Source organism: Puma concolor, chromosome C1, assembly GCF_028749965.1.
Source record: "Puma concolor isolate L17-30 chromosome C1, mPumCon1.1.hap2, whole genome shotgun sequence".
Classification (NCBI taxonomy): Eukaryota; Metazoa; Chordata; class Mammalia; order Carnivora; family Felidae; genus Puma; species Puma concolor.
In genome coordinates, this window is record NC_141674.1 from 31,768,275 (window position 1) to 31,791,420 (window position 23,146).

Below are 23,146 nucleotides of genomic sequence, written 5' to 3' on the forward strand. Positions count from 1 at the left end.
CTTAAAAAAATGTAAAAACTGGGATCAGGTTTTATGATCTGCTTCTTTCATTTAGCCTATTGTGATGTGTCCATTTTATAGACATAGAAAGAACAGTGTTGGGAAAAATAAATTCCTGAAAGCCTCAGCAGGAAGCCCCTAGCGTGGCCCACTCACCCGCGGATCTGACATCAACTGAGCACTGGGACGGAAGGATTTCTGTCCAGGGCTGGGGTGAAGGCCCATCAAAATTTGGCTGCAGCCCTTCCCAGGGGAGGGGGTTGAATGAGATGACCTCAGCAGGGCGTTGGGGGGGGCAGGCCCTCTGCCCCCGAGCCCTGGGTCAGCGGCCTTCCCCCCTCCCTGGGGGATGTGGTTTTCTGTGGTTAATTATTGAACATGAGGAGTGGGTGCTCTCCCTGCTCCTCTCCCTGTGCCCTCTGTCTTTGCTGACTCAGCTCTCGCCTGGAACTGGCCAAGGAAGCCTCCTTCTCACTCATTCATTCAAAACCCTTTGCTGACATCTGCCACCTGCCTCCTCTACCCAAGGGCATGTGCTGGGATGCAGCCCTAAGCCTGCCCTCCAAGCAGCCTGGGAACCCCTGTCCAGGGAGGTAGAGCCATGCCCTTCACGGGTCTACCTCCCCATCAGCTTCCACCGTACAGATGTGGAGACTGGCTCAGGGAAGGTAGGGGACTGTATAAGCCGGACCAGGATTTGAACCCAGGTCTCTCTGACCCTGAGCCCATGCCCCTGGCACCGTGAAACACAAATGAAGCCATATGGAAAGTGACGTGGGCCACATACACGCGGGCAAGCACGGGGAAGGGGCGATCTGAAGAGGGAACAGTGAGGCGGAGGGCATCCCCGAGGCTTCCCAGAGCCGAGGGTGAGCAGAGACTCAGCAGGCTCCGATGCTGGGGTGTTTCAGGCAGGATGCCCTGCCAGCCGTCCCAGGCGGGGAGACGCTGGGAACATTTGGGGAACGCTGTGGGTCAGTTCATAAGGGATGTGTTTCCAGAGAAGCCCGTTCCCCCGGAGTCTCTTCCAGAGCACATGTGTGTCCGGCACATCCCCCTCCCAAAGAGCAGCGCTTCTGGGAGTCCAGATTCCTTGTGCTGCCTCTGCACGTATTCACGTACTGAGGCCTCCAGCCTCCCTCCTCATGCCCTTTCCCCCTCTTCCCGTCCACTGGGAAGTGGGGGACCCTGGCTCTAATCTCAACTCTGTCCTGGACATAGTGAGTGACCTTGGGTGAATCCCTTTCCCTGTCTGGGCCTCAGTTTCCTCATGTGTGTGGTTGGGGTTGTGGGAAGTGTTGGCTGAACTGGCATATAAAGTTCTTCCCTTTTCTAAACGTCTCTCTCTGGGCTTCCCACAGCCCTCAGGGGAGTTCCAGGCCTCCATGGCATGGCTCCATGAGGCCTGATTCCCCTCCCTACCCCACTCTGAATCCTTCCCTCCTTCCCTGTCCTCCCTAGTCCCCTTTCCTTTCATAGTTGTCTCATTATTAATTCCCTAAGAGCCCACGAAGGCAGAGGCAATTGTCCCCATTCTGCAGATGGAGCGATGCTCCTGCCAACCTTGGAGTTCAGAGGGAGCAGAGACCCCTCCCTCAGCCGCTGACCGTGCCTGGCCCCCAGCTGACCTCTGAGATACTTCTCTTAAGACAGTCTTAAGACCGAGGGCACCACTTGTGAATGGCTGAGCCTGGAGGCGCTTCCTGACTGTGGGAGTTTGAGCTGGTGTGTTTCCACCACCAGCCCAGACAGACCTGCCGCCCCCCAGAGGAATGACCACCTCCCCAGGCTGCAGCCCGCATTGAAGGGAACTGAGAGGCCTGTAACGTGTCTGTGAGCTCAGTAGCCCAGACCTTGGGGCTTCTCCCTTTTTTTGTCCAGCACAGAACCACAACTCCAGGGAACCCTGATTCTGATTCTGCCTTCCGGATAATTCTTCCCAAATCCTCCTGCGACCCCGCAGCCCCCTGCCAGGGGCTCCTCGGCTGTCCTGTCTGTGCAGCATTCTAACCCTATCCATGCTGCTATTGCAGATTTTTGCTGGTCTTCAGTTGCCTGGTGCTGTCCGTGCTGTCCACAATTCAGGAGCACCAGGAACTTGCCAACGAGTGTCTCCTCATCTTGGTGAGTGCCAGAGTCCGGGTCTGAGCGAGGCTGTGTAAGGTAGCACCTTGGGGTTCAGGGTAGAGGGACAGAGAGGCTTCTCCTACTGTGGCTCAGAGAGTGGCTTGCTATGCTGTGTTCCCAGAGTTGATGGCTGCCCCTCTCTGGACTTCATCTTCTGCTTTAGAGCAAGTGTTGAGGGACCTCCTGCCGCTAAGCCAGGGCTGATGTTGGGCTCAGAGAAGAGGTTGAAAAAGCCCTACTCCTTCTCAGGACCCAAACTGTTAACTCAACCCCTGGTGTGATTTTTTTTTTTTTTCTCTCTCCCTCTCTCTAAACAGAAGCACCTTGGAAGTGGACAGCTGACAGATAGCCACCCCTTAGGTCACCCAGTCAGGGTTACTGAGTCTGGGATAGCTGGGAGGGGGAGGGCAGAGTGAAGCTCAGAAAAAGCCAGACAGCTGGTGGACAGGAAATGGAAGACAGACTGGGGCTTTCAGTCTGTGGAAGGCGCCACGTGCCTTCTGGAATTCTCCTCGGGTCCAGCCAGGTGTAAGAACGTCCAGGAGAGGTGGTCTGAGGAAATCCTGGTACCCTTAACCCAAGGACTCCGGGCTAGGCCGGTGCTGTGTGACCAGGGCCCTCGCTCCTGGAGGGTGGAGACGAGAACTCAGGCCCCTGGTCCCACAGGAATTCGTGATGATCGTGGTGTTTGGCCTGGAGTACATCATCCGCGTTTGGTCCGCGGGATGCTGCTGCCGCTACCGAGGATGGCAGGGCCGCTTCCGCTTTGCCAGAAAACCCTTCTGTGTCATCGGTAATAAGGCCTGCCCTGCCCGCGCCTGACCCCTGACCCCAAGCCTCAGGGTTGACGCCCTGATGCCACCCCTGACCCAGACCCTCGCTGCTGACAGAGATTCCACGACCCTCCCGACCCTTCCCTCCACGCCTCCCACCACGGTCCTCCCCCCTCCCTCCCCCCCACAGCCCCAGGATCGCCCCCCCCCCCGCCCTCCCCTCCCCCGCTCTCCCCCGCAGACAGCCCCAGGATCCCCACCGCGGGTCCTGATGCACCGTGCCTTGGTGAGCTCGCCTGTCCCGCCCCTGCAGACTTCATCGTGTTCGTGGCCTCGGTGGCCGTCATCGCCGCGGGCACGCAGGGCAACATCTTCGCCACGTCTGCGCTGCGCAGCATGCGCTTCCTGCAGATCCTCCGCATGGTGCGCATGGACCGCCGCGGTGGCACCTGGAAGCTGCTGGGCTCCGTGGTCTACGCGCACAGCAAGGTGCGCCGGCGGGACGTCTCCCGGGGCCGGAGGTGGGGAGTGGGGCAGGGCCCGAGTCCAGCCCCAGGGATGGGGAGACTGTGGGCCCGGCGGGGGCCAGGCCACAGGGGCCGATCTCTGAGGCCCGGCAAGGGCCAGTCTGCAGGGGGAGGGCAGGTGCAGGCCAGGAGGAGGGGCTTGAGGGGTAAGGGGTTGAGGGGCTCAGTCGGAAGCTTCTGGGTTAGGTGAGTCTGTGTGCACAGCAAAGTGGGGAGCTGGGGCGGGTGGGGGGGACTGGATGTTGGGGTGTGTGGGGTGTTGAGGGGCGGTGGGCCTGGGGACTGAAGACGGAACCTGGAACCTGGGGTGGGGGGGTCAAGGGCGGGGCCGGGGGCGTACCCTGAGGTCGGGAAGGCGGGGCAGGGTCTCCCCGGAAGGAGGAGCTGGGAAAGAAAGATGGGCAGCCGCCCCCAGGGAACTCGAAGCGGTGGGGCCCCTTTATCCCCCCTCCAGAACACCTCTCGGGGTCATTCTGGGAAACTCCCACCTGCCCCCCTCTCCCAGGTACACACAGTATTAGGCGCTTCCTTATACCCCTCTGGCTCGGCCCTCCTGACGTTTTCATCTTTGCTGTCACCGCAGGAGCTGATCACCGCCTGGTACATCGGATTCCTGGTGCTCATCTTTGCCTCCTTCCTGGTCTATCTGGCCGAGAAGGACGCCAACTCTGACTTCTCCTCCTACGCCGACTCGCTCTGGTGGGGGACGGTGCGTGAGGGTCTGTGCAGGGCTGCCCTTCTCCCTGGGACCCTCCCCTGCGTGACCATTGTGACCCTGACTCAAGGCTGAGCGGGCCTGTCTCTGTCCTCTCTGCTAAGGCTGGGACCCCCTGTGACCAGCCCCTGTGTTAGCCCCCATCCTGCCCCAGTAAATCTGTTTGTGCTCCATGTAGTTCCCCACACCAAGCCCTTGTGACCTTACCCCTGACCAGCATGGTGGAGTGATGGGGAGGGATCCATCTATGCCCCTAACCAGCCCCTGTGAGTGACCACAGGGCACCGCCCTCATGATCAGGCTCCCACCTGCCTGTGTCCCAACAAGCTCTTGTGGGTGGCTCCCGAGACCAGCCCTGAGGGTAAACTGTTTGTGTCCCCAGATCACACTGACAACCATTGGCTATGGTGACAAGACACCGCACACGTGGCTGGGCAGGGTCCTGGCTGCCGGCTTCGCCTTACTAGGCATCTCCTTCTTTGCCTTGCCTGCCGTGAGTCGCCATCCATTTAGGATCTCCCATCCCGGGGGAGAGAGGTCCTGGGGGCAGAACCTGTCAAGCCCCTAGCCCCCATTTGCATGGATGGGAAAGGGACATCTCAGATGGGCAGTGATGGAGACCTTCTCTGCCTTTTGCTGTCCCCCCCACATCCCCCCCCCTCCCAACCACGCCTATTCCCCTAGGGCATCCTTGGCTCTGGCTTTGCCCTGAAGGTGCAGGAGCAGCACCGGCAGAAGCACTTCGAGAAGAGGAGGATGCCTGCAGCTAACCTCATCCAGGTACAAGACGCCAAGGAAGCATGAAATGAACTGGTGTTATCAACTCTGTGTGTTGACCCACGCCTCCCAGTTTCGCAACTGTGGCTCCACGTTGAGGCTCAGAGAGCAGATGTGACTCTTCTGGGGTCACGTGCCAAGTCAGAGGCAGAGCTGGGATGCTAACTGGGACTGCTAGAAACTTCTCTTGCTCCCTGGGCTCAGTTCAGGACTCACCAGAGCTGCCCCACTGTCCAGCTCCAGCCCCAACTCTACACGGCCTGCACTGGAATGGGGCCTAGGGCCTCTTGTCCTGCCACCAAAGGTGCAGTCATCAGTAAGCTCATTCCACAAGCACTCACACAAATGAATGGTGTAGCTATAAACTGAGATTAAACACTTTGAAAGAAAGAAATTGTTCTCTGAAGAGTGTTTAACAGGGTCCTGGCCTGGTCTGACCTTGAAGGGGAACTCAGGGATGATGACCTTGGGAAATTGACACTCGAGTTGAGAGCTGGAGGACCGGCAGGAGTCAACTAGGTGTAGAGGTAAAGGGGGGAGCATTCAGGGTAAGGGAACAGCATGTGCAAAGGCCCTGTGGTGGAGGGGAACATGGTGTGTTTGGTGAACTGGAAGGAAGCTAGGGAGGCTGGAACAGAAAGCTCAAGGAGGAAGGGTTTGGGGAAGTGGGTGAGGGCCAGACCCGAAGGCCACGGGGAGGAGTTTCCCATTTTCTTAAGAGCAGGGAGGAACCACTGACAGGTATAAAGCAGGAGTGGGTGACATGATCAGATTTGTGTTTTGAAAATAGGTGAATGGATTGGAGGGTGACCCAGGTGTGTGTGTGCGATGATACGAGGCTCTGGCCACAGTGTGGGCAAGGCAGGGCGCCGGGTGACCTGACTAGCATAGCAACAGACGAGATGGGGAGAAGTGGGCCGATTCTGCATAGTTAGGAGGTGAAATTAGCAGCATCAGGAGTGAGGAAGAGAGTGAGGGACATGTGTGGGGGGTGACTTCCAGGTTTTTGGCTTGCCCAACTGGATGATCGATCGCCTTCCTCCCTGGAGGGGGGACCAGATCTGAGACACGAGGAATGTGAGCTTGGCTGGAGCACGTGGAGTCTGGGGGGCCTCAGCCCCTGAGCAGTGATGTTGACGAGGCAGCTGCATATGCGGGTCTGCGGCTGAGAGGAGAGGGGTGTGCTGGGCAGAGAAGGCTTGGAGCCGTTGCACCTGGATAGTAACGAAGCCCAGGGCACGGATGAGTTCACCCCGCAGGGAGAGGAAAGACGACGGAGGAGACAAGATGGTCCAGAATGCTTAGGAACCTCAGCAGTTAGTGACAGGGCCCGCAGAGTTGAGCCAGTCAAGGAGACAGAGGAGGAACAGCCAGAGGGGTGGGAAGAAAACCAAGGAGCGTGTGGTCTCAGTTTCCCCCACTGTGCTGAGGCATTCTGATAGGGCATGGCTGAGGCAAAGGCTCCAATTTTATATGAGTCTGTGACTCAGCCCTGGCTTCTCTCGAGTCAGGGTGTGTGCAAGAGAAGCCCCTGCGGGAAGTAGTTCAGGGAATACTGGCACATCCCAGCTTGGCCTGCTCCCAGCATGCCACCCTCGCACTCCCTAATCCAAGTCTGACTCACCCCCACTTATCTCTCCTCCCCAGGGTGGGAGCCCGTCCCCATCCCTGCTATCTCGAGCCACCAGCCCAGCCTTTCCTTCTCGGCATCCCTTGGGGCACAATGGCCGTTGTCCCCCGGGAGCTGGCCTTCCAAGGGGCATTGTAGGGGCAGGCGGCTGGCACTGTCCAGGCCAAGAGACAGCTGGTATTGTGGTGCCCATAATTAATGAGACAGCTCTGGCAGCTGCTCCCCAGCTCAAGCCAGGGGCCTAGGCAAGCAGGAAGTAAAAATATTCCTGTCCTAGGAGGGTGCCTGGCCAGTGAGGTCAGCAGTGGGCAGTCCCTTAAGGACAAGAGGCACCCGAAGTGGTGGTGGGGGGGGGGCATCCAGGGCTCAGTTGTGCTCTGTCCATGCCTCCCTGCCCTCCCTAATCACCCCACTCACAGTCTCTCCTTGGCTCTTCTCGTTACCTGGAGGGAGAGGGACAGTCCTTCCTCTTGCCCAGCCCTCATCCCTCCTGCTGCAGAGGAAATCCTGCAAATCTGTGGATGCTGAGGGGTTGGTAGGTGATGCTCTGATGCTCTTTCCTTCCCTCTTCAACCCCGTGGGCAGGGACAGGCAGCTGCGAAAGATGGGGTGGACTTATTAGTAGTAATTATAATTCACGCGATCAGTATTTATTCCCCTAACGTTTGCAGAGCACCTACTATGTGCTAACGGATACAGCAGTGACCAAGACACGGCTTAGAGTCTAGGGGGAGAGGAAGACATTAATCAAATGCACAATGAATGGAGATTTACTAGCTGTGGTGGGAGGAGGTACCAGGAGCGTTCAACAGGAGAAGCCGGTGTTAAGTGTCTTCCATATGCCAGGCACTGCACTTGGCATTTAATACACATTTGCCCTTTTAATCCTCATGATACCCTGTTAGGTAGGTAGTATTACATCTGGTTTACAGATGAGGAGACAGGGGCTCTGCAGCTTCCCTTATTTGTCCATGCTAGTAAGGGGCGAAGCTGGGACTGGAAACCCATGTCTGCCTTACAAAACCCCAGCTCTTCCCTTAGACCCCTGGCTCTGATGCCCACCTGCTCCCTACCTTGCGGAAGTCTGTCTGGTCCTGCTGATGGCTATGGAATTGAAGCTGGCCTCTGGCTCTGAGTGCCCTTCAGCCGACCCAAGGACTGGGTTCCTTCTGAGGGGCTCAGAGGCTTACCTGATGCTTTGTCCCCCTCCCCCTCCCCCTTCTTCTCCCTCATTCGACCAGGCTGCGTGGCGCCTGTACTCCACCGACACGAGCCGGGCCTACCTGACGGCCACCTGGTACTACTATGACAGTATCCTCCCATCCTTCAGGTAGGCCCTGCCTTCCGGGGGGGGGGGGGGGGTGGCGGGCGGAATGGGCGGGCGTGGGCTGGTGGTAACACCCCTTGGGGACAAGTGGCTGGGACTCAGCCCTGGAGGGTGGGGAAGGGGTGATGGCTCCCGGAGGCGTTATCGGGCTGGCTCTGCAAATCCTATGTAATGCAGAGCCCGGAGTGTCCTCTCTCCCGCCCTGTTCTGCCCCAGGAAGGCGGTGGACACTGGGCATGGGGTGGAGCCCTGCCCCATGGGGCTGCACCCTGGTTTCTGGAGAGCTGGCCGTCCGTAGGCTGACCCACAGGGCTGCCGTTCAGGGCGGTGGGCAGCCAGCTCATCTCCCCTTCGAGCTGAGGGTAGGGTTATTCCTTACCAGCCGGGTAGAGCAAGTGTGGGAGGGGCAAGAACGTGTGTGCCAGAGTTGGGTTCACGGACACACCCCAGCACCCGTGTGTGTGAAGGTGACCCTATTTTTACTGGCCCTAGCACCCGGAAGTGGGTTCGTCCCACTGGCCCAGGCCAGGGTAGGACTGCCCCCGGGGGTGGCTCCACGAAGAGCATTATTAATAGCCATCTCCGAGGTTTGTGTGGCCAGGTGCCTGGCCAGGCCCTTGGGCAGGAATGGAGACCACAGAGTGTGGCTCAGTCCCGCGGGCAAGCGGGCATCTAGCACGAGGCTGGGCTAGGCTGCTGTGCTCAGCGCTTCTGCGGGCAGGTCTTTTTCCTGATTAGTTCTCCAAGAGCAGCTCTTGCGTGATTCCACTCACCCCTACACCTGGCTCCCCCTCCCTGCTCCCCACTGCCTCCAGGGGCTTCCTAGGGGAGGAACAGGAGAGAAGGGGCTGGGAAGGGGGGCTCCACTTGACAGACGCAAGCTCCTACCTCAGAGACAGGGGTCGTAGAAGGAGCCTCCCTTTCCAGGGGTAGACTTGGGGAGTGGGGCAGGGGCTGGTTTGTTAGAAGTATGGTGTATGTGAGGGGGAGGGAAGATCTGGGGATAGTGTTGGGCCCTCCAGTAAGAGGAGCAGAGCTTGGTTTGGAGATTCTAGGTCCATGGGCCTGCTGCTCCTTGGAGCTCAGTTTCCCCATCCATACAATGGGAAGGCAGAGGGGAGATATCCTCCTTGGGTTATGGAACCAGGAAATGGCCTGGAGGCTTAGGAAGAAGCTGAGCCCCAATCTGGTCTCCAAGAACCCAGTGGCAGGAGTGGATGCTGCAGGAGTGGGAAGCCGGGCTAGCTCCCCAATCAAGTCTCTCTCCTGCGCCTCAGTTTCCCCCTAAGATGCCGTCGGATCTGGAGGGTGAGGATTTCAGGGCTGCCGCTGGCCTCCAGCGAGGCACAGCTTCATGTCTGGGCACTCTGCTTGATGAGCAGAGAGGAGGCTGGATTTGAGCTCCCACTTGCCACCTTCTGAGGGTGCCCTCAAGTTGTGCCCCGCCTGCAAAACCGTACCCAGCAGCCCTGAGGATTTCCCAAGAACTGGGTGCAGAAAAGGAGGGAGGAAGGCTCGTCTCTCCCACCTGCGACCCTGCCTGTTCTGGCTTGGGGTGTTTGGTGAGCACCTCTAGAGGCAGAGCCTGGCAGGATCTGAGCTCTGGAGCTCGGTGCCCACCAGGTGAGCGGGTGGTGCCACGGCCCTGCCTGCCGCTGATGGCGCCCTCTCCTGCAGAGAGCTGGCCCTCTTGTTTGAGCACGTGCAACGGGCCCGCAACGGGGGCCTACGGCCCCTGGAGGTGCGGCGGGCGCCGGTACCCGATGGAGCACCCTCCCGTTACCCGCCCGTTGCTACCTGCCACCGGCCGGGCAGCGCCTCCTTCTGCCCTGGGGAAAGGTAGGGGCCCCCCGGGGCCGCCACCTCCTCTTGCTTCTCCTCCTCCTCTTCCATTCGTTGTCTCATCCTCTCTCAGACCTGCCTGCAGCCACCATGTGGGTGTCTGGGCCTGTTCTGGGGACTCCCCGGCTTTGTCATGAGGCCTGGGCAGTTGTCGTCGGATGGCCTGACAGGTACAGACGGAAAGCCTCCCTGCAGAGGCCAGGCTGGACTCACCTGTTTGTCACCTGGGGCTCTAAGGGTCTGAGTGGGGGAGCTATCCGCACTGTCCTTTCCCAGCACCTCCTCCATTCATTCCATTGTCCTCTTTCTTTCTCTGTTTCCGCGTCCCCCTCACTCTTCCATTCCTGCACCCCCATCCCTCCTGGGCAGCTGGAGAGAGGAGGAGGCCGCTGGCCACAGGTGCTTACGGCTCAGGTAATCGTGGGCACCATTCTGGGGCATGAGGGCAGGGAACCCCCTCCCCCAGCATGTTCCTCTAGAAGGGGCTTGCCCCTGAACTTGCCTCTCGGGAGTGAGGAGCCAGCTGGAGAGAGAGCTCTGTGCCTAAGAACCGCTCTAGGACCTACGTAAACGCAACCAATGACTAATGCTCTTGTCTTGTGCAACCCTTGTCCGCAGCTTGGCTAATCCCAGAGGGTCCTCTTGGGATGCTCCTATAATGCCTTTCTTCCTTACTGAGGGACATTTTGCTGCTCGTAACTGTCTCTTTCCCCTTGACCTGTCTCTCCTGGAGCTTTTGCATCCTGAAAGAAGAACAAAGAAAGAACGATGCTTACCCCCACATAAATGTTCAAAATAGTGGAGTTTCAGGCATTTTTGGATAAGGGAAGCTCACTAACTCACAGTATGGGAAAGTGGCCGCTCCCATAGAAGTGTAGCTTTGGGGTCAAGGATTCAATCCCCCCTCATTCCTCCCCTGACCCCTACCCATCTCTTTCTTTTGTTTCATCTTCACACATCATCCCTGATCAGCCAGGTAGACATCTGGGCGTTGAGCCTCAGTTGTGATTCTGAGGCCAGGACCCAGAACAAGGGAGGGGAGAAGAGACCAGCCATTCAGTGATCGGAAGGTGGCGTGGTGAAAGTTTGTCTCTGCCGCCTGATGCTGTGTGTCCTTGAGACAGTCACTGAGGGACTCTGGGCCTCTGGGTCCTAGGCGGAACATCAGCAATGTTTAGGATGATCAGGGGCTCTGGGTTCTCTGGGTTTCTGGGCTTAAAAGGCCTGGGGAACAGGGAGGAGGGAGTGTTGGTGCAAAGGATGCTGGGAACGACATGTCTTCCCTCTTCTCTGTGAGGGCATTTCTGGCCAGGGGCCGAACAGGTCAGGGGGTAGAGGGACGGGCAGCATGACTGGGCAGGCCAGGCTGGGAGCTCCCTGGAAGCGAGTCCCTGGTGTGGTCCTAGCCGGATTCTCTTGTCCCTGCCTGAAGGCCCTTCACTGTCCTCCCCAACCTCACCCAACCACAGCTTATAGGTAAGACTCAAGAGTTTTGGTATTTGAGCAGCCCTGCCCAGGGCCTGAACCAGTGCTCTCTGGAGTGTCCGGTTTGCTCTGGTCTCACCTTGCTTGGATAGAAAGGTACTGAAAATTGAGACTAACCTGGAGTGGAACACCCCTCCCTCCCACCGCTGCTCCAGGACTCTGGGTCCCCCAAAGCCTAGGACCAGATGACTGCTAGGGGCTTGGCCATCACTAACTCCCAGCCTTGTGTCTGTCTGCCCTGGAGTATCTGTGTGGCTGGGGCTCACGGTGATGGTGGTGGAGTGTCCCTTCTTCCCAGAGACCCCAGGGGTTTGAGCTGTGACTTCTAGGACATCAGTCATCAGGCTCAGGCCAAGTGGGCATATCCTCACTCTTGGCTTTCTGGACCTATGGGGTGGGTACTCCAGACAGGACCCCCCCCCCCCCACACACACACCCACATACACTTATATACTCCTCCTCATTGGTCATCCCCTTAGTGCTACTTGTGGATGGACCCAGGCTGAGCACGTTCCAAGACTACAAGGAACAGAACTTCCTGGGGGATGGTATTGCCAGGGTCAGCACCTCCTCTCTTTGAGGTTTCTTGATGAGGCGCTAAGATGATATTTCTCAAGGCATGGTCCACTGACTTCCTGAATCAGCACCTGTGGGGTGTTTGTTCAAAATGCGGATGCCCGGATGTCTCCCCAAGCCCACAGAAGGAGAATCTCTGGAGAAGAGGCACAGAATTCTGCCTATTTAACATTCTCCCCAGGAGATCCGTGTGCAGATCTTGAGAATCTCTGCATCCTGGGGATGCGGGCTGGAGGATGATTTGGGTGGGGGTTCTTCTCTCCCACCGGCCACAGGAAGCCAGCCCCATCCTGGCAGCCCCCCATGCTCTGCCCACCTGCCCCCTCCCCACTAACCTGTTTGTGTCTTGTTCTCAACTTCCAGCCAGATGTTTAGTAATAAACGGAGTTTCTTTCGGATCCACGCCAGCTGGAGACCGAGGTACCCCCTCGCCTGCTCCTCCTGTCCCCACTCCTCCTTGCCCCAGCCAGTTCGGGGGCTGGAGAGGGGGACAGGATAGGCCAAGGACAAGGTGCATGTGCCTGCCGCCTGCCGTCTGCCTTGGGTCCCTGATGAGCCTCTTACCTTCCTGGGGATGCCTCTGCCAGGTCTGGGGGGCAGGCTCTGGAGGGACTCTGCCAGGAGGGACATCGGTAGGAGCCTTGGGATGAGTTCTGGCTCTGCCGCTGACCCCCGTGTGATCTTGGTCAAATTGCTTCCCTTCTCTGGACCTCAGTTTCCCATCTGTGGAATGGGCAGATTGAACTAGAGGCTCTCTGAGGGTCCTTCCCACTCTGACTTTTGCCGGGCTTTGGGTTTAGCTTCCTGGCTTCCCACTGCCCACCTAGGGACCTAGAAGATGCCTGAAGGAGCTGGGATTGGCACCTCTTCTGCTAACTCTAGAGCCCAACTCTTAAAGCTGCATCACCAGTACTTTCCTTGGTACCTGCCCTGTGCTAGGCCCTGCACTAGGGACACAGTGATGAATAAAATGGTGCCTGGAGCGTTGCAAAGAGCAATTGCTATTCAGTGTGATGAATGCAACAAAAGGAGGAAGCAGAGGGGCTACGGAGCCAAGGTCAGGCACTTCACCTCCCAGAGGAGGCCCCAAAAGGAGTGGACGTGAGGGAGGGCATCCCAGGCCAAGGAAGCAGCGTGCACCAAAGCAAGGAGGTGAGAGAGCACAGCCGTGGGAAGGGAGCAGGCAGCCCAGTGTGGCCAGATTTGAGAGTGGTGGTGGTGGTGGGGGGGGGGGGGGAGGTCAGGAGTGAGGCTGGGGGCAGAGCCGGATCCCGAAGAACCCCAGAGCCCTGCATGAGCATCATCCTGTAGGCCCTGCCTGGCAGCCTGGGCTCACTGAGTCTCGGGTTTCCCCAAAGTGCCTCTGGAGCTTTGTGGGGTTGAGGGGCCCAGCAGTAGATGGGTGACAGAGCTCCTGGCTGCTCATCCAAGATGCAGTGCTTCTTAGGAATAGGGCTCTGGATCTGAACCTGGCCACCACTCACTAGCTAGGGGACCGTGACCATAAGCCCTGGGGGCCTCAATTTCTTCCGAAGTAAAACGCAGACGGTAATAGCATCTGCTTCCACTCGAACTGGGCCTGGCTCATAGGAAGTGCTGTATGAATGGTTGGCCTTGTTCAATGTGGTATGTTGAGCAGTTAAGATCTTATTTAAAAAAAAAAAAAAAAAAAAAAGCTTGGAAACCATAGCTGAAGGAAATGGGAATACCCCTGAAGGGTTAAGTCAAGACGTCGCTGGGTTAGATCTGCCCCTTTGCAAGGTGACTTCAGCTATGTGGGCATGATGGCCAGGAAGGGCAGGGCCAGAGAAGAGGGGCCAACATTGAGGCTGCCTCTATAGTCCTGAGAAGAGGGGCTTTATGCAGCACCAGAGGGGTAGGCTGCCTCTTCCCCGCGTAAGCTTGGCCTTCGATATCAGAATCCTTAGAGTCATTCCATGTGGAAGCGAGCATAGGGGTGGGTCCAGCAAGGCAGTCAAGGGCAGCTTGTGCCCAGAGCTTGCCCCCACCTCCCACCCAGGATAGCCTCAGTCAAGCCTACCCCATCTGGGTTTCAGGCACCAACCGACCCTTTAGGCCAGTTTCTCAACCTCGGCACCATGGAAGTTTGGTTCGGATCATTCTTCACTGGTGGGGGGGGGGGGGGGCGCTGTCACGTGCATTATGTAGCATAGTTTAGCAGCCTCCCCGGCCTCAACCTGCTAGATGCTGGGAGCAGCCTCCAGTGGGCCAACCAAAAATGTCTCCAGATAGTACCAAACGTCCCCTAGGGAGTGAAGGTGCTCTCAGAGAACCACTGCCCTAGACACTCTCCTAATTGCTAGTCCCAGAAAAAGAACACAGTCTCTCAAGTCAGGAAAAACTGGGTCCTGGTCCTTGCTGCATCCACAAGGGCTCTGTGACTTTGGGCAGGCGGTTTTACCTCCTTTCCAGTCTGTAAACTCAGGATGGTAAACGTGGAGCCCAGCACACAAAGTGGCCGAGAGAGCTGGGAGGGCCAAGGCATTCAGACAGGACCTTGAGTGTTCTGAGGAGCTTGGGAAGGGAAGGAGCACTTCTGATGTCCACCGTGTGCCAGGTTTCTTTCCATTTTGTTTGAGCATTTAGGCTCCAGAGAGGCTGACGTGAGCCATTTCCTGGGCCCTGCCCAAGGAGCTGGAATCTAGAACCACCCCTGGGAAAACAGTGCCTCCTTCTGTTGCAGAGGGGCCCAGGGCCTCTGGCTGGAAAGTTACAGAACCCCACAAACCAGGCTGGAAGCTCCTTCAACCATCACAGCATCAGAGCTGGAAAGGGACCTTTCAAGGCCTCTAGTGCAAGCCTCCAGACCCGTTCCTCCCTAAGTCCCGCTGAGAGCAAGCTCAGTCTTGCTTGCACACTTCTCGTGACAGGGAGGTCACCCCCTTCTCCCAGAACGTCATTGGAGTGATGTGCCGGGCGCAGAGATCTGGGATTTCAGGCCCTTGGCTAAGTGGCAGGGCCTTCTCCACCTCCCTCTTGCTCTCCCCCTTGGAGGAGTGGGGGACAAAGGAAGGGGTTGCACGGGCCGGGTGGGTGGGGGGTGCTTGCCAGCATGAGGAGAGCCCCAAGGAATGGCTCTGCAGAGGAAAGTTTGGGAGACCCAACCTCAAACTTTGGTTGGAACCTTTGGGATGCATTGAGGGGATCCTGGGCCAGCAAACAGCATGCTGGATTGTGGGGCTGCCTCGTCCTTCCCTTCTGATATCCTCAGGGCCCCAATCCATGACCTATGTAACCTCTCCCTTCTGGGCAGAGGCCCCTACTCCTAAGGATGGCCCTACATCCTGGCTGCCTTCCCGAAGGTGCCCCTGGTTTCGACGTCTTCCTCACCGCAGCACCTTGGCTCTGTACCCTGGACCCCATGCCCCAGGCATGGGGGACCCTAGCTCCCACGCAGCCCTGAAACCAGAATCCGTCCTCTGCTTAACTCTTGACCCAAAAGCCCCCGACAGTAGGCGACACAGTTTCCTCCCCCAACCCTTGCCCCACCTTAGGCCTCCTCCAAGACTGGCTGGTGCTCTCCTGAGCCAGGGCCCCAGACGTTTGGGGTGGAAGGGCCCCCAACCTGGGAAGGTCCCCACAGCAGGGAGGCAGTGGTGACACCCCAGGGCATGGGATGGGGGACGTTTGCCTAGGTCCTATTCAGACAGTGATAACATGGTCCTTGAAACTCTTGGACACAGAGTTTCTGTACCAGGTACTGGCTAACCTGGGCACATCCTGGACAACCTGAGGCCTCCCCGCATCTGTCTTCCTCCAAGATCTGGGGGGATGTGGTGGGGGAGCTGGGGTGTGGGAAGGGAAGTCTGAGCACACACACAGACATGCACAGGTGCGTTCCCGTGCACACAGACACGTGTGGGTGTTGTTGAAATGGGGGTTCATTAGGCAGTGGGGGGTGTGGGTCTGGGAGGGAGGACATCAGTCCAGGTGGGCAGAGCTCAGGCAGTGGAGACCACAGAACCAGGTTACAGGCCTTCACCGGGAGGCTGGGCACCAGGCACGTCTGGGGCAGATACGAGGGCCCAGTAGCTGGACCCTCTGTAGCCGGCACACCGCGCCCCGTAATAGGGGCACTATTTACGCCGAAATCTGCGTGGTGCAGACCTTTGCACCGCCTGCAAAGCTGCACTAGGTCCTAAAGCCCTGACCTGACCGGTGTGGGATCAGAGAGCTCTGGCAGGAAAGGAAGAAAATGTGGACACGTGTCCACACCCTGGTACCTGGGTACCCACACCGTCACATGTGCGCACACGCACGCACACAGACACGCACACGTGCACAAACACACACCCTCGACTCCACGCGACCTGCCTCTGTGTACAGTGAGGACCCAGAGGCCTTTCTCAGTGTGCATGGCCAGGTGAGCCTCTCCACCCCTCAGCAGCCTGTCTGTGCCCAAAGGGTGGCCATCTCCACCTCCACCCACCCACCTGAGCCAGACCCAGCTCTCCCATCCTCCTGTCTGTCTCTGACTCCTTTCTTGGGTCTCTCACTCCTTCCGTCCTGACATCTGTCTCCTGTGCACCCCTTATCTGTCCGCGCAATGAGGGGTGGGAGATGGGGGTAGGGAGGGGATCGGCTCAGACTGACCCTGCAGCAGCTTCTTGTAGGAGTCAGGGTCCCCCTCACCACACCCTTGTTCCATCCCCAGAGTCTCCACTTGGTGGAGAATCAAAACCCAGTAGCCATGCCCAAGTCCTAAGTCAGCGGTGTCCCCACGCACACCCGCTCCCAGCTCCAGCTAACTTGGCTCTCTCCCCCACCCGACCTGCCCTGCCAGCAGCCGGATGGCCATCAAGGACCGCATCCGCATGGGCAGCTCCCAGCGACGGACGGGCCCCTCCAAGCAGCACCTGGCGCCTCCACCGATGCCCACCTCCCCGAGCAGCGAGCAGGTGGGTGAGGCCACCAGCCCCACCAAGGTACAGAAGAGCTGGAGCTTCAATGACCGCACCCGCTTCCGGGCCTCCCTGAGACTCAAACCCCGCACCTCTGCTGAGGGTGAGCCCCTGGGGGTCTGGGACCCAGGACCTACCTGCATGGGGGGCAGGGTGGGGACACAGTCCGGGCTGGGGGCAGAAAGACAGTTCTAGTCCCAGCTCTATAGCTGATGGACCATCTTTGGGCTCTGGTCTTCTGGTCTGTGAAATGGATGTCGTGACACCTGCTTTGCTGGCCTCTGGAATCACATGAGAATTCAGAGGGTGGCACTTGGTAGTGGTTAAGAGTACAGGCTTTGGAGCCCGGCTGCCTGGGTTTGAATCCTGGCCTTTGCTACTTATTGGAAAGTTACAGAATCCCACAAACCAGTCTTTGGGGGGAGGGGTGCTGACCTATGGGAGTCGGGGCATGGCTAGTGCCCAGGGCCTCTTCTCCCCTGCCCAAGAAGCTGCCTGGCCTTCCCCCACTCCTGCCACCCCCATGGAACAAGGATAGTATCCCCTCTCCATGCAGCGTACTGGCCTGGGAAGAAGCATTTCTCTTCCCCGGGGAGAGAATGACTTGCTTTCCAGGGCCTTTCCCCCTTGTCTCCGGGGCTAACTGTCCTGGTGGGACCATAGGCCTTCCTCCGGGGCTGTGTGTAATTTGCCTCAGGCCAAACCAGAAGTGCCCTAAAGCAGCTTCCGCTCACCTGGCCACTGGGCAGATTCTTACTGTGACTGGTCGTAGGGCAGATGGGCACGCAGTAAACCAGGGTTTTCCACCCTGGGTAAGGCAGCTAGGGAGGCAGGAGCCTGGTCTGCCTCGTGCCCCCAGGAAGGTTCTGCACCCTTACTGAGCCTCTCTTTATCGGTATCTCTAAGGGTGGCTCGGCAAGTGGTGGTCGGGGTTGGGAGTGGCCCCCTTCTGCTGCCACCACTCGGGCCCCCTGACTTTGCAGAGGGCCCCTCGGAGGAAGTGGCAGAGGAGAAGAGCTACCAGTGTGAGCTCACAGTGGACGATGTCATGCCTGCCGTGAAGACGGTCATCCGCTCCGTCAGGTGAGACTGAGGCCCGAGGTGCCCCCCCCGGCCCCCCAATCCGTCTGCCACCCATTGCTGCCCCCCGTCTGGGGCCTGCCCTCATGGCCAGGCCTGGCCTAGCTCCTGGGCACACCAGCTGCTGCCCGCCTGGCACCCTTGGCGGTGCTGGCTGGCGGGGGCCCTGGAGTGTGGGTGGGGTGGGAGGGGCATATGGCTCCCAGCAGGGTTTGCTCATCCCCTTCACGTCTGGAGGGCCAGCTGGGTAGGGCGGTAGGCTCGGCTGCCCACCACGGTCCCTCTCCTACCCCCGCGGTGTCCTCTCTGTGTCTCTCTCCTCTCCTCACCCCTTTCTCTCCCCCTAGCTGTGTACCAGCTACCTACTCTCCCTGCGTCTGTCCTGTGTGCTCTTTCCCTCCATCTCTGTGTCTCACTCCATCTTCCTTTTGCTTCTGTGTCTCAAAGTTCCTCTCTCTCTCCTTGGGTGTTTTGACCTCAGCTTGTCGGTCTCCCCCAGGGCTTCCTCTAGAGCAGTGCTTTTTCAAACCACAGGTCACAACAGTTTGAAATCAACTTAGTGAAATCAACTTAGTGGGTCACGGTCAGCATTTAAAGAAAAAAAGAATAGAAAATAGCGGAGTGCATCCCCTGTAGGAAGGATAAATAATGTTTATGAAACCTACATTGAAGTTGTGTGTGTGTGTGTGTGTGTATCCTGGTTTCTGATGTAAAATGTATTTCTTATGGTGGGTCTTGGTTAAACGAGTTTGAATGCCCCTGCCCTGCTGACTCTACCAGCTGTCTCCCGGCCTTGACAAGAGTGGGCCAGAGTCCCCCGAGCCCTTTAGCCATGGCTCAGCCATCATCTAGCCCCCAAGCTTCTTGGCGTGGAGTCCTGGCCTAGACTCTGTCTCCGGCCTGCAGCTCTAGCTCCAGAGACCGCCTTCACCCCCAGGCCTTTCAGACTCACCTCCTCTCTTCTCTGGCTGATGCATCCACCCACAGGCTCTTTCCTTTGTGTTCTTTGTAAAATCAGAGTCAGCTGGATCCCCCTCTACTCCCCAGAGAGTCTGAGGCCTCTCCCCACCCCCTTTTTCATACATGCTGTCTCTCCCCCTCCAAGTGAGGCTTCTGGAACACATCGCCTGAGCTGCCACATAGCCTGGGTCAGCTCTCCTTGGCCACCCCACAGAGCAACTCACACCCAGCATACCCCAAACCTGCTCCTCCTCCCGTGTCCCCATTTCAGGCAGGGGCACCACCATCCATCCTGTTGCCTAAGCCATGGGCATCATTCTGCACTCAGACTCAGAAGCCTTGATGTCCCTTTTCGTCCTGAATTGCTCTAAAGCTGCCAGCTCCTGGCTCAAGCCCAGCCCCTAGGTCTAGTCTTCCTGCCCAAGACTCTGCCCCTCCAGGGCATTCTCCGCACAGGCTGGCAGAACCATCATGCTAACATAGAGGAAACCACAGGGCCCCTTCCTCAGCACCCCAATTGCTCATTGCCTGATCTCTGCCAGGGATTCAGGGCTCTTCGGAGTACCTCTTCCTCCTACCCACGAGCCTCCTTTGCAAGGCCAATCTCTTTCCCTGTCTTCTGTGCCACCTACCTCCCCAGGGGGTGGAGGGGGGGGACTGACCCCTTATCTTCACATTCTGTTCCAGCTACTTTGAATGGAATCTCACTCATATGCCTCCATGTCTGTCTGTGTCCAGAAAGCCTCCCTTCATCCTCCTCTCGCCTTGGGGATGGAAAGTATCACTCTCAAGACTTGTCCTCTGACCTCCCCAGCTGAGGTCCCCCTTCTCCTGGTCCCAGACTATGAGAGGTCTCTCCATTCCTTGACACAGCCCTTGTCTCCCCATAATTGTGTGTCCTGTCTCCCACCCCAGAGCAGGGCTCCTGAGACCTGGGGTTGGATCCGATGCCCCATGGGTACCCAGGGTCCAGCACAGTGGCACTAACAAGCATGTGTGGAGTGAAAGCAAAAATGTCTTCCCCTAAGTGGTCTTGATCACCAGTGTTCACAGATGGCTGCCCTGTGTCCAAGCTAGCATAGAGAAACCAGGCCCAGTCCCTGACCTCCCAGGCAGATACAGGCACATTAAAAACCAACCAACCAACCAACCAACCTATGAGGGCTGAGGGTGGAACATGGTGGGTAGGGAAGGAGGCTGGGAGCCTGACCCAGCAGAAGCTGTTTGCGGTGACCCAAGCAGAAGATGCCCTCATGGTAGGCAAATGGTTAGCAAAGGGATGGAAAGGGGGCTGGGAAGGAATCCCCTCCCGCTGAGACCCCCCTCTCCCGACAGGATCCTGAAATTCCTGGTGGCCAAAAGGAAATTCAAGGAGACGCTGCGACCGTATGATGTGAAGGACGTCATCGAGCAGTACTCGGCCGGGCACCTGGACATGCTGGGCCGGATCAAGAGCCTGCAGGCTCGGTGGGTGCTCCGGCAGTGAGGCCGTGGCCCCAGCCCCCCACCCAAGGACTGCTCGTGGGAGCCCCTCCGCTCGCGCTCGAACAGAGCCCCGAGCGCCCCCTAGGGACCGCGGAGGGAGCTGGAGTTTTTGGCCTGGGCAAGGCCTCTGGCTTGCAGCTCGCCACCGAGGCTCCACCCTGCACCTGTTCCAAGCCTGAAGAAGGACCCAGGCGCAGGTCCTCTGTGCGAACCCTACTGACCGGCACTCCTGGGGGGACGTCTTTAGATGACTGTTTCCTGGTCCTAAAAGAATAGGATGAAAATAATCAGTGATCTCCCATCTCCCAAGGGGATAGGCAGATTGTCCTCAGTGGGACCCACCTCTGGCCTCTGGGACCCTGTGGCACCTCTTCTCTCCACCTAGCATATAGGAAGAATTCTTGCACCAGGACCCTAATCACCTACACCTTTCCCTTCTCCTCTTGTGGCCTGAATTATCACTGCCCATTCATTCACTTGTTTCCTTAAATAATCGTTGGGCTTTTGTGACTTGCCAGATAGTGAGGCTCTGGTGGAAAGCAAAATTCCCAGCCCCCGTGGAGCTTTGATTCTAGTGGAAGGAGAACAGATGATAAAATAAGTGAAACTAGACAATGTCAGATGATGATAAAGGCTCAGGAGAAAACTAAGGGTTAGGGGGTTGGGGATTGTGATTTTAAATAGGTAAGAAGCTGACATTTGAAAAAAAAACCGGAGGTGGGGCAACCAGCCCTGTGGCTGTTTAAATAAAGAGTTTTCAGAGGTAATAGCAAGAGCAAAGACTTGGGCAGGCGTCTGGGGTATTGTTTCAGGAACAGGAAGGAGCCCAGTGTGTCTGTTCTCTAGCCCGAGAGAAGTAGGCAAGATTAGAAGGCGAATGGCATTTGGACTGTTTAAAGCCCCGTAGGCCACTGCAAACACGCTTGCATTCATCCAGGGGGAGATGTAAGCCTTGGAGAGCTCTGAGCAAAGGACTGACAAGATCTGGGTTACATTTTAAAAGGAGCACCCTAAGTGCTGTGCTGAGAAGGACCTACAAGGGAGCTAGGGTGGAAGCAGGGCAATCAGTAAGGAGGCTACTTCAGATGTCCAGATGTCCAGAGATGATGGGGACTTGGACCAGGGTGGCAGCAGTGGAGGTGGGGAGAAATATGCCGACTCCAGATATATTTTGAAGGTAGAGCTGACAGGGTTCTCCGATGGGGTATAGGAGAAAAAAAAGAGTCAAGGCCTGAAGCCAAGGGTTTCGGCTTGAGCAACGGGAAAAAGTTGCTGTTTGTCGACATGGAGAAGGCAATGACTGTGGCACGTCTCGCTCGGGAGAGTTGGGGAGTGTTGGGTTATGATGCCCATTGGACATCTAAGTGGAGTATTGCTCTCGCAGCCAGACAGAGGAGTGTGGACTTCCAGGGAGAGGTGTGGGCTGGAGATACAGCTTTGGTACCAACAATGTACAGAGGAATGGCAAATCTGGAACTGAAGACGTCGCTTCGCGTGAATAGAGAAAAGAGGTCCCAGGAGTGAGCCTTGGGGCCTACAATGTTTTGTGGGGGGGGGGGGGGGGGGGAAGGAGGAGGAACCAGCAAAGAAAAGTGAGAAGGAGAAGTCGGTGAGGAAGGAGAACTGGGAGAAGGTGGTGGTTTCCACCCCAAATGAAGTGGAGGAGGAAGGGTGATCAGATGTGTCCGAATGCTGCTAAAAGGTCAAGTTTAATGAGGCCTCAGAACTGATCATGGAATTTAGCAACATGGAGGTCATTTGGATTTTGACAACAGCAGTTTTAGTGAGATGGTGGGAATGAAAGCGTGACCGGAGTAGGTATAAGAGAGAAAGGGAGGAGAGCAGTTGGAGAAGCGGACAGAGATAACATTTTCAAGAGCCATGCTTGTAAAGGAGAGCAGAAAAATCAGGTGGGACCAGCTCCAGGCTTGTCCACCTTATAACCCACATCCCCGCTTGTGTCTCTCCCTCTTTTACCTGTCCTCCCACCAGGCAGTGGATTTACTTGTCATGTTCGTGTGCGGTGCCTTTGCTCGGCTAGTCTGAAAACACTCAAAGCAGGGGCCCAGGGCCCTCCATCCAGCTGTCTCCATTTGTCAGGGGCAAAATGGTCCCTTCTCCCCATTGCGGGCTGTGTCTCCCCGTTCAGCAGGCAATCTAGAGTTCTCGAGTCGGGGGGGGGGGGGGGGGGGAGGCGTGTGACTGGGTGCTTCGACGCCCAGAAGGTTACCTTCTTCCACAGGGTGGACCAGATTGTGGGCCGGGGGCCGGGGGACCGGAAGGCCCGAGAGAAGGGAGACAAGGGGCCCTGTGACACGGAGGCAGTGGATGAGATCAGTATGATGGGACGCGTGGTCAAGGTGGAGAAGCAGGTGAGTATGGGATGGAGTTTCGCTCGTATGGCGGAGCTGGTCGTCGACCAAGAAGCTCCAGAAGGCCGCGAGGTCCAGCGCAAGGGGAGGGTGCACTTCTCAGCCGCAATCCTGAGCACCCTCCGGGGAGGCCCCAAGCAGGGCAGACGCGTCCCGGACCCCACGATCCCCGCCCCACAGAGAAGCCGCGCCTCCTAGGAAGTCCGCCCACTCCTACCTGACGACCCCGATAAACCCACCCTCTCCTGCCAAGCCGCGCCTTCAAGTCGCTAACGTCTCAGATAAACCCGTCTAAATTTCACCTGTTTCCATGTAACCCCCCCTCAGTTGTCTGTCTCTAGCTCCCGGACTATTCCAACCAATCACAACTAAGTTTCCCTCCGGGACTACCTCGCCTCCCCACCCCCTCGCTTCCCTCCTTCGTCCCGCCCGCCGGCCAAGCTCCGCCTTTCCTGTCTCACCTCCCGCGGGAGGAGCCGCGTCTCCCAGAAACGCCCCTCCCCGGCCAAGCCCCGCATCCTGGCCCCGCGCTCCGCCCCAAACCCCGC

General features: G+C 57.8%; 1 protein-coding gene and 1 long non-coding RNA gene across 3 annotated transcripts in view; one reads left to right on the top strand and one right to left on the bottom strand.

Moving 5' to 3' along the window:
• The window catches only part of KCNQ4 (potassium voltage-gated channel subfamily Q member 4), a 53,488-nt gene that overhangs the window by 28,101 nt on the left and 2,241 nt on the right, over window positions 1–23,146 (top strand). The window contains exons 2-13 of one of the 2 annotated variants that reach the window (XM_086716612.1): window positions 2,034–2,124; window positions 2,794–2,920; window positions 3,214–3,389; window positions 4,011–4,136; window positions 4,525–4,635; window positions 4,827–4,922; window positions 7,791–7,879; window positions 9,554–9,715; window positions 16,584–16,804; window positions 17,685–17,784; window positions 20,077–20,208; window positions 22,469–22,598. In XM_086716612.1, coding sequence (XP_086572738.1) covers window positions 2,034–2,124; window positions 2,794–2,920; window positions 3,214–3,389; window positions 4,011–4,136; window positions 4,525–4,635; window positions 4,827–4,922; window positions 7,791–7,879; window positions 9,554–9,715; window positions 16,584–16,804; window positions 17,685–17,784; window positions 20,077–20,208; window positions 22,469–22,598 — 1,561 coding nt within the window. The remainder of the gene's footprint in view (window positions 1–2,033; window positions 2,125–2,793; window positions 2,921–3,213; window positions 3,390–4,010; window positions 4,137–4,524; window positions 4,636–4,826; window positions 4,923–7,790; window positions 7,880–9,553; window positions 9,716–16,583; window positions 16,805–17,684; window positions 17,785–20,076; window positions 20,209–22,468; window positions 22,599–23,146) is intronic. The other variant, XM_086716613.1, reaches the window with a different exon arrangement.
• Window positions 70–23,077, bottom strand: LOC147577950 (uncharacterized). Its single transcript, XR_015254635.1, has 5 exons — window positions 22,457–23,077; window positions 20,448–20,490; window positions 6,993–7,144; window positions 3,161–4,123; window positions 70–2,752 (listed from the first exon to the last, which is right to left on the bottom strand). It is a non-coding gene; the product is annotated as an uncharacterized LOC147577950 (long non-coding RNA).